Source organism: Pteropus vampyrus, unplaced genomic scaffold (genome assembly GCF_000151845.1).
Source record: "Pteropus vampyrus isolate Shadow unplaced genomic scaffold, Pvam_2.0 Scaffold131, whole genome shotgun sequence".
Taxonomy (NCBI): domain Eukaryota; kingdom Metazoa; phylum Chordata; class Mammalia; order Chiroptera; family Pteropodidae; genus Pteropus; species Pteropus vampyrus.
This window is the reverse complement of record NW_011888912.1, coordinates 1,282,768-1,292,901: the sequence shown is the minus strand read 5'-3', so window position 1 is coordinate 1,292,901 and position 10,134 is coordinate 1,282,768. Positions and strand designations below refer to the sequence as shown.

Sequence of the window (10,134 nt, the reverse complement as noted above, 5' to 3'; positions counted from 1 at the left end):
CGAGCTCCGGGCGCGCAGCGCGGGCGGCCGGGGGAGAGGTGCTGCCGCCGCGGCGAGGCCGCTGTCGCTGCTGCGGGACGGCTCGGAGACTCCCGCCGCTTTTCTACAGCCCTGGTCCGGAGCGGCAGGGGCGGCGTCTCGCTTCTCCTGTCTTTCCGCCCCTTCCCCGCTCCCGCTCCCTCGCGCTCGCTGTCACAAGTGCGGAGTGTGAAGTTCCAGCCCCGCTGTCCTGCCCCCTCCACTCCTCCGGCGCGTCCGTGCACGGCCCTTTCCAGCCCCGAAGGTGAGGTGCTGGAAGGAAGGGGGGACGAGAAGGGAGGTGAGGGGGGCCAGGGACAGGGGAGGCTGGGATGAGGGGTGATGACAGTGACCAGGGACACGGGTTCCGGACTCGGGGTCGGACGCCAACGCCAGCCAATGAGGAGGCGGCGCACGCCCGTGCCTTAGCCTGCCCCAACCTCTTCACCCCGCCTTCCCCCCTCCCGCCGCACCCTGGCCCGGGGCGGGGAGTGGATGCTGCCTGCTGGATACAGCGGGCGAGCGGCGACCTCTGTCTGAGCAAGGCGGCTGCGGATGAAAGGCTGGGGCGGCAATTTCCGCGAGCGGAGGGGCCGGGAGGGGGGCGGGGACGTGGGGGTGCGCCCGGGAGCCTGCGTGGGGTGAGGGGCTGTGGGGGGGGGGAGTGTTCAACACCCATTCCAGTGACCTAAACGGGAAGAGACGTTGAATTCAGCCGACCGCCCTTTGCAGAAGCAGAGAGGGTCGGCTCCCCGGGGTCTGGCGGGTCCATCCACACGACACTCAGTCCGCGGAGAAGCCCCGCCATGGGCCCCGGGCGCCCTGGAGCGGCCCGGCGTCTCCACTCACGAAGGCGACAGGCACGTCGCCGACAGTTCACTCCCTCCCGGTTTGTGCCCTCTTCCCTGGGTCCTTCACTTTCGTACAAACGCTCCCCCCACCGAGATTATCTCGCGACAGACTTCCTCAGCGTTAGTGACCTGTGCTTCCACAGAGGACGCAAACGCCGCCTGGGCTTTCCTTTTTCACTCTGGTGTCTCTTCAGTGGCACGAGCCACAGAGGCCCAGAGGCCCAGCACTTTTTAAGAGTTTTAAAGTGCCATCTGTTAGGCGAATTTATCGGCCACCAGCCCAGGCACTTCTCACAGGTTTTCAGATCTCATCCCAATGACATGTCAAACGCCTTGTCGCAGGTCCTGATTTGCCTCATACTCAGTGTCTGCTCAGAGACTGGGTAATCATCGGAACCCACGTGAGAAGGGGGTATTTGAATCTCAAAAGACCTGAATTTATTCTATTTGAATGGCAGAGAGACCACACACGCAAACTACCCAGTCCAGAGAGATACTCCAATCACTGCTATGCATAATACACGCTTTTATGTGAAATGGGTGGGTTGCCCACGCCTGACAATTTAGATACTGTTGGCTCTGGACACTGACGTGTCATTCTGCTTTTCGATATATATTGCGAGTCTAAGTTATTTAAATTTAAGTATTCATAGCATCTTTGGATTTTATGGAAACATTTAAACTTGGGAGTGGGGGGTGGGGCTGAAGTCGCCAAAGGGATCTGGCTTAAGATGCTCAGATTCTCCTGATAGCAACTAGTAACCTTGCTAATCTGTCTCCAGGATTATTAGACTCCTAGTTGGTTTGAGTATCATTGTGGATTAATATATATATATATTTCTGAAATATATATATATTTCAGAAAGGGCGTTGATCTCAGACCTCACATCGAGGCTTTGCAGGAGAACTTTGAGAATCCGTTTAGCCCAAAGCCTGAATAAGGACAGCCCGCGCCCACCCCAGCCAAACAGCTCGTGGGGGCACTCGTGTGCCGCCTTCCCAGCCCCAGGCTGGCAGCTCAGCAGCCTTCAGACTCTCCTCCTCTGGGTGGGGGCGAAGGTGACCGTGGGGTGGGGGGCGCGGGGGGAGAAGTCAAAAGGCTGAAAGTGGAAAGACAGGTTGACAGGACGGTGCCACTGCGATGTGGCGAAAGCCCTTTGCCTGGACTCGAGGCGGAGCCTGACTAGCCCAGGGCACTTGGCGCTCACCCTCTTAAGTCCAGGCCAGCCTGCCCCCCAAGGACGAGGAGTGATGGCGTCGGAAGGCCAGCCGACCTTTATTTATATTTTCACAAAAGGCGAGGGGTGGTGGGGAGTGTAGGCGCAGGCACAAGGTCTTAAAACTCGCACAGTCTGCCACCCAGGAATGTCCGATGCTCTGACAGTTCGGCCCAGGCGACGCTCTGCCGAGTCAGCAGGGAGCCCCAGGGCCAGAGAAGGCGCAGGGGTCTCCAGCCGAGAGACTTCCTCTTCCGAGAGCCCCCGCCTCCAGCTCCAGGGACTGGAGCGTGGCCAGGGCCGTCCCCACCCAGGCCCACCCCCCCAACTCCCGCGGCGTAGGACGAGGCGGGCAGGATCTTCTCCTGGAGTTGGTTCTTGCAGGCCCGAGGGCACACTCCCCTCCCCTCCTGGCCCACCACCCATCACTCCACAAAGGGTTCAGGGGAGCGCAGACATCCCAGACCTAGGGAGCGCGCGGTCCTCGGCTTCCGACGTCACGCGCATCACTTCGCTCGGAGCGCACCCTGCCCACACCCTCTGAGTTCCTCCCGAGCACTCACTCAGGTCCTTTGACCCTTCAACCCCGGAGCTGGGGTACCTGTTTGCCCGTGACGGGCTTGCCTTGGGGTGGGCCTGGGCATGGCCCAGAGCACCCTCCCTAGGAGAGCAGGAGAGGAGCCCAGGTCGCCCGTAATGCCCTGCTGGGTCCCTGGGGATGGATCAGGTTGCAGGCCCCGCACAGTGAGCGGGAGGGGGGAGGGCCCATGTGGTCTCAGAGTTGAGGCCCGAGGCGCTCTGCACTGACCCACGTACACGCCGACCGGCCGGGAATGACGAAGGCCCGCGGGAGGGCAGAGCCCCCATCCTCCGCCTGGGACACTGCCTCGGGGAGGACCGCGCCCAGGAATCCACAGGCCAAGGGCAGATCCGAGGCCAGGGCCCGGGAGGCGGGCCCTCCGCCGAGCTTCAGCCGCCCACCGCCTGCCAAAGTGGGGCGGACCTCCCTCCTCTCTCCCCCACGTCCCCCACCTCCTTTTCGACGAGACGGGTCTCCGGGGCTTGTCCTTGCGGGTTCTGACGGTCTGAAAGCGTTGATTGACGGCTGCAATTATAAAGGCTGATGGCTCGGGGAGGCTCCCGCAGCCTTGATGAGCGCGGGAAGCGCAGGCTGGCATATTTTATGCCGGCTCAGCGCTGCGGGGCCCCGCGTGCAGCCTGCGGGCTGCAGCCAGGCGGTCTCCCCAGCGCGCCCACCTGCGAGGACCCGCCGCCGCGCTCTGCGCCCGTGGTGCCGTCCACCTGACCGAGAGGTCTTGGGCTCGACAAATACAGGTCCCCGCGGGGACAGAGTGGAAGACCTACCTGTCCCGCGCGCCTGGGACAGGGAGGGGGGGGACCTCGCAGGAAACGTGCCAATCTACACCCTGGGAAACAATGTCTAACCCCGCACCCCAGTCCCACTTTTCGGTTTTTAAGAAACCAGAGTGATGACTTCTCCCAAAGAACGCGTACAATGCTCGGCCCCAGCAGAAACCTAGAGTTTTTTTCAGAAAGTCTCTAGAAGAATCTCCGGAAGAAACCGCAGTGGCCGGTGGCGGGACGGGAGAGGGCGGCCAGCTTGCCGGCCCCTGACGCTCCGCTGACCGGATTCGTCCGACCCGCCCCCTCGAAGCCACTTGGCTTTTCTTTGACAATGAAGTTTAGCGAGAACTGCGGGGTCCGCTCCGAGCTCAGCGGGCCGGCTTCTCCCGCGCTCGATTTACGGCTGAGGCTTAGACGCCAGAGCGCCCTGCACGGCACCCAGCGGCACCGACCTGGCCGTGGCCTTGAAAAAAATAAATGGGGCTGGGTGGGGGGTCGTGCCGCGTTAAAAAGACAACATCCCTTTGTGCTCCTGTGTCGGAAACTGCGCACGACGTCACCTCAGTCACCGGGGCCGGTGTAGACCTACCTCACCGGTGCCGGCGAGTGGCATCGATTCACGAGCACATGACAGGCCCTTCATTGGTCACAGCCCGTCTTTACTGGGGAGGAAGTGCGAGGAGACGCAAGGACCTGGCTAAGCGGCCTCCACGCCCTCCCGCCTTTGCCCCTAGGGAGAGAAGTCCCGGGAGTCGCCAGCCTGGCGGGTGGCGGGTGGCGGGTGGCGGGTGGCGGGTGGCCGGCATCTGCTGCTCTTCGGGTGGGCTGCCCCTGTAGCGGTGCGGACTCACTTTCTGCTGGGCGTTGTCCCCACCCAAGGGTCCAGGCCCACCTTGGGAAAGATGGCAGCCTTCCTGTGAGCCGCTGAGGCTGCAGACAAAATGCCAGGTCGGTGGTCCAGTGTAACCCACCTCTTCCTCTTTGTGATTGAAATGGAGGTGAGTCAGCTTCCACTTAAAACTGGGACACTCAAAACTGGAACCGCCCCCTGTCCAGCTTCGGGACAAACCAGAACAATGGCGACCTTGTGGAGGCCCATCCTGGCACCAGCAGGACCCCCGGCGCCAGTACAGCCAGCCCAGCACCCCTCCCCCATCCCAGACCCCCGGCCACACCTGGGCTAGGTCGTCCCGGCGGCAGTCACGTGACTCCTCCCCCCCCACCAGAGGGGCCGTTTCCTGCGGGAATGCTCCCGATTCCCCCAATCCGGCAGCACCAGGTGGACCTTCGGGGGCCTTGTCTTGGGGGAGCCCTGAGCTAGGGGTTCTCGTTCTCAAGGTCAGGGTGCCGGCAGCGCAGAGCTGGGCCCTCCAGCCATTGGGGGCCCTCTTGGACAGCAAAGGACGCGAGGGTTTGGAAAGGCGTGACTCACGCTGGCACCGTCACCCGGGCTCGCGGCGCGGGAGTTGCGAGTGTCCGGCGTCGGCTCCTCCGACCTCCTGACAACTTTTGCGACTAGGAGGTGGGGGCCAGTGCGCCAGGCCGGGGACACGTTCTTTCACTTTTCCCTGCGTTTCTGGTCTGGAAACTAGGAAGTCGCTTCGGGGGCGCCGCGCCGGGTTCCAACCAGTTTTCTTTCCAATCCCGTGTAGACTCGGAGGAGGTGGAGCCTGGTGGCCTGAGGCTGCGGGGGGCCAGGTCCTGAGCCAGCAGTCAGCACCAAGGTGACAAATGTGAGCACCGGCAGGGATTAGGGTCTCTCTGCAGGGGACACACCGGCTTTGTCAAAAGCACTTAAAAGTGGAGTGCACGCTCAACGTCTCTTTCTCTACCCTGACCCGTGACACCGCTGACGTTTGCTTCCAAACGCACTCACTGCGACCAGTTCCCTGTCCCCCTGAGACTCCCTCACTCTGACCAGAAGATGCGCTGCTTTCCCCAGCGCCCTCTGACCGCTGTCAGGGCTGCAACAGACCAGCGAACTCCCCCTGAAATGACATCCTTTGCAGGAGCCCCAGGCCCTTCCCACCCTGCCCTGCCAGGGGCCTCTGGGTGCTGTCCCCTGGGTGCTTTCCCCACCCGACCCCACCTGTCCCTTCCAGCCCTTCTGAAGTCTGGGGCATCTAAATCTGATTCCCAATGGAAAAGGAAAAGGGAGGCCAAAGCCATTTACACACATCTTTCTTAATCACCAAAATGCCTTTGGGAGGGAAGCAGGAGTGGACCAAGTTTTTAATCCTAGTTCCTTTATATCAGTAAGGACAGGTAGGTCCCTGGAGGAAAGAGCATGGGTTTCAGAATCACACCGGAGGCTGTTTACGGCTCGCTTACTGGCCAAGCCGAGTGGGCCTGGGTCAGTCCCTGGGCCTCACTGATCGCACTTTGTCATCGGGGCAGTGGGGTCACACAGCTGCCTGAGCCGGTCAGGATAGCTGCGTCGATGCCGGTGGTGAAGGTGGCTGCCCTGTCTTGCCTCTCTCCTAACTGTGCCCATTCACCTCTCTGCAAGGAGCTGACTAGATGGGAACCACCAACTGTTCTGAGGTCCTCACTAGGGTGACTGTCCTACAGTGCATGACGTGGTCCTCGGGGACCAGTCGCATCACCCCCAGATGAAACCTCTCACCAAAGAGTTTATGCTCTCTGTATTCAGATTACTTGGAGTTTGAAAGTTAAGTATGTCTTTTCTTGTTTATCAATCCCACAAAAAAACACCGAACAGAGCTCCCCTCAGAACGAAGAAAGGGGCAGCCTTGGTGAAGTGTCAGGCTAATTTCAGTCGCCTGGTTCCCTAGGCGGGCTGTCACGCTCACGCTGGGCCAGCTCTTCCCCAGACCACGGTGCCTCCAGACTCCTGAAGTTCCTTGGAGCCACCTGGACTTCTCAGAGAAGTTTCTGTCCCCATAAGGAGAGTGGGGAAGGGCAACCCACGGAAGTAGCTCTCTCTGGAGGCAGGCTGAGGACTCGGGGAGCAAGCCGTCTGATGCTCCCCTGGAGAGTGTGCTGGCAGTGTTGGGGCAGTGCGGGGCCTCCAGGCGGCAGTCTTCCCAGAGCCCTTCTCCAGCTGGGCTCAAGTTCAAGGCTGGATCCAAGATAACCCTGGACATTGTGTCTAGGCGGAGGGAGTGAGTGAAAAAGCACCGCCAAGTCTCTGTCCTCCCTTCCTCCATGAATTTCTCTCCATTTATTAAGAGGCATTAAAGAAATCCTTTAACTCCGGCCAGGTCCAGACCTGTGGGTGGAGGCCCGGGGAGGGGATCTGAGAAGCACTGTTTGGGACATGAGCTGGCCGAGGAGGGACAGGAGGCAGCAGACCTTACTCAGAAGCTGGGCTTGGCGACTGGCATCTTAAGTACACTGTAAATAAAGCCAGCTAGAGGTTAGGGTGACATAACCCGCTATGACGCTTTCCAGTGCAAGATATCTACTTTCAGAGGTCCTTATGGACACGAGGTTTTCTAGAGGTTATCACCGGAATAGAAGCAGCCCCAAGGCGCCAAGGGGACCAGAGAGCAGCTTTAGGCCCCAGTCTCAACACAGCGTCTGCATTGCGCGTGTGCTGCCCTCAGCTCGCGGATGGGATTCCTGTGGATAATATGCAGCGTTGTACGGAATGTGTGTGGTACCGTCCATAAATGCACTTCATTTGGAGAATTACATAAATTTACTACAGATAAAAGCATACTTTTGGGCATATTGCAGGAGGGTCAATAAATACATGTCATAATCCTGCCACACAGACTTGGCTCTTTGGTTGCTATAGACAAGTATTATTTTTCTCTCTGTTTCTGTCACTTAAATTACTACTGTATATCACACTGTAAAATCACCATTTGGGAGAAAGAAAAAAAAACTTAAGCCAGAAACCGAGAGTCTGGACAGTACACCGGAGCCAGGCGGCCCTAAGGGACACTGGTTGTGACCCGAGTCTGCTGCCCTTACCCCCACCTCCCCGTGGCTATCTGGCGAGTAGGCGGAAGGGACAGCGTCCCCTGGACTCCACTTTTCTCTGAGTGCAGACATTTATACACATTTTTCATGGAACTGCCAACGTGCGCAGAAGAAAACGTGCCCAGCTAGGACGCACAGAGGCGGCGTTTCGGATAAAGCGGCACATTTGCTAGCGCGCCCGCAACTGCAGCAATGTAGAGTTGGAAACCCCAAGTGACCTCTACAGACCTTGGGCTCAGTGTCGCGGCGCACTCCACACCCCTACCCCATCTCCAAGCCGCCCAGGGTCCCCAGACCCTCCGTACAGCCGCCCCCCGTGGGTCTGTCTGCCCAGTGGCGGCGCTGGGCAGTCGCCCCCAGTCCAAGGGGCAACTCGCCTCCGGGATTGGGGCTCAGCCCCTTCACCCAACTGTTGGGTCTTAGGGCCCCACACTGTCCCCTCCTCCTCTCCGGCAGCCTTTTGGCTGAGTCTGTCTAGCCGAGGACCCCGGGAGTGACCCCGTGAACAGATGGACTCAGTGTCAGCAGCCAGCCTGGGTGACTAAGATGTTGCAGACAGGGACATCTCTCAGCCACCTGTGGGGCTGCGCTACCAGCGGATGGGGAGGAGAGCGCCTGGGCCGGGAAGGGGCGGGCGGCCGCGGACACGCACCGGAAGGAGGTCCCTTTGACCGGAAAGTTGACTGGGATTCTGTCATCCCGGGACCTGGCGCCCGGAAGTGCCCGCGCAGGTTTGGGGTGTTGGGGAGGCCAGCTGAGCGCCCCCTCCGGCGCTTCGTGTTGAGACCAGTCTCTAGCTGCCCCTCCAGGGGGGCGGTCATCGCGCGGGTTCCCCGCCAGCCGATCCGTGACCAGCAGGTGTCCTCCCGCTCAGGACCGACTCGCCTGTCCCACCGCAGAGCCAGGGCGGCGGGGGACAGACGGTTGCCCCGTGGTTGCCCCGCGCGCGCCTCCGGCCACTCCCGACCCTGTCTCGTCCGCGTCCGCCCGTGGCCTGAGCCATCTGCGCGCGGGCGCGTCCCCGAGTGCGCGCCCCTGGCCCGAGCCACTGGACGCCCGCGCGGCTCCCGCCCGGAGGGAGCTCGTGGTCAGCGACAGGAGGTGACATCGGTTCGTGTCCCTTTCAGCCCCTTTTTGGTGCCCACGCCCTTTTGTCCGCAGGGCAGTCGCTTCCCGGTTGCCCTCGGCTTGTCCTCCCGAGCGTTCTTTTTCCTAAGTCCAGGCCAGTTTTTGCAACCATTTCCTCAACTGATATACTTTAGGGTGTAGCGGGCCCATAAAAAAAAAGTCACTGCACCCGGCGGCGTCAGCTGGTTTTCAACCAGAAGGAAAAAGCTAAGCCGTGGTTTTCCTATTGGTTCCAGTAGGTCGCAGGGGACCCCAGCCCCCAAGCCGAAGAAAGTGCTAGAGGGAAGCCCCCGGCCGCTGACTGCAGACCGCTGGGACCCTCCTCCCTTAGCCCTTCACTGCCAGGGCTAATTGAATGTGTTCTTGCTGTGACATTAAGTTTGTCACTCCATTTTTTGTTCTTTTGAAAACTGGAAATTAGCTTTATATACTTATGTTTATAAAAACAAGACATGGTCATCATTTTGAAAAACAATCAGTAACCCTTAGCTTCTAATCCTTAACTAAAGGTATAGTATGATTTTCTGTTGTCGTTGGCATGACTTTTGTTTGCCAGAAAAACAAAAGATTTTCTATAGTATCTGCAGCGAATGAGACACCATACTGAGCTGTGGCTTGAGACTTCACAAATATTGGAAAGCTGTTAAAGTTTGATCGGTGATCGATCACTCCATATGGTTAACTTGTTTCCAGTTATTCAAATTTTAGCTTATTATTTCTGATTAAAAATTATCAGAAAATATGAGGCATGAAATTGACATATTTCCCCAGCTGTTTTAGGTTGATAGAATGACATCCAGAATGTCATTAATGGCTGTAATGAATAGTATTTGAAATACCCATTTGCTTTTTTCCAACCTCAAGGAAGATATATGTGTCATATATACATGTGCTTATGTGCTTTTAATGAAGACGATAGGGAAAGCAAGTGACTTATACTAAATACATCGATGAGACTAAATTCCGTGTATTCGTGTAACAGCAAAATATAAATAGATGATAAAGAAAACAACTCCGACTTACCAACAGATGCGAGTCCATGCTTTAGAGATTCTTGTATGTCCCCAGTGTCTGCGTTAGAAGACATTCTTATTGAAATCACAGGTGATCTTTTGACTCAAAGCAGAAATCATTGATCATGAGAAAAAGTGCAGCTTGTCAAATTTTGTGGCCTTGGGGGAGGACGCATCAGACAGCAGTGACCCTTAGTGAAAGTCATGAAAAAGCAAAAAAAAAAAAATCAAGTATTCAGAAAGTTACAAGCGAGTTGTCCCCTGGACCCTGTACTTTTTCCAGCATTAGTGACCTGCTGTAAACCATGGATCCAGTTTCAGGATGGTGTCTAATCAGAAAAATGGAAGCTTGCGATAGGCTTGGACAGATCACATGACTCTCTGCAGGTTGATAAGAGGACCCTGTTATAAAGTGACAGCAAAAGAGATAAGAACTCTTGGCAGATAATGGCAAAGAAATGATTAACTCAGAAGTGGAGAAGCGCTGTGCAGCAGAGTGGAAGGCTGCAGAGCAAGGGGTCAGGAGATCATCCTTAGCGGGCAAAACTCCGAACAGCTTAAATCCACCAGCTGAGCTTAGGCTTGTGACAT

The 10,134-nt window shown here is 57.8% G+C and overlaps 1 protein-coding gene across 5 annotated transcripts in view; it reads right to left on the bottom strand.

The window, feature by feature from the left end:
- The window catches only part of NR5A2 (nuclear receptor subfamily 5 group A member 2), an 86,333-nt gene extending 76,511 nt beyond the window's left edge, over nucleotides 1-9,822 (bottom strand). The window contains exons 1-2 of one of the 5 annotated variants that reach the window (XM_011367248.1): nucleotides 9,541-9,617; nucleotides 435-448 (exon numbers count right to left, since the gene is read on the bottom strand). In XM_011367248.1, coding sequence (XP_011365550.1) covers nucleotides 435-448; nucleotides 9,541-9,617 — 91 coding nt within the window. Of the gene's footprint in view, nucleotides 1-365; nucleotides 391-434; nucleotides 449-9,540 lie in introns of all 5 variants that reach the window. The other 4 variants (XM_011367249.1, XM_011367252.1, XM_011367250.1 and 1 more) reach the window with 4 other exon arrangements.
- Between the last annotated feature and the right edge of the window lie 312 nt (nucleotides 9,823-10,134).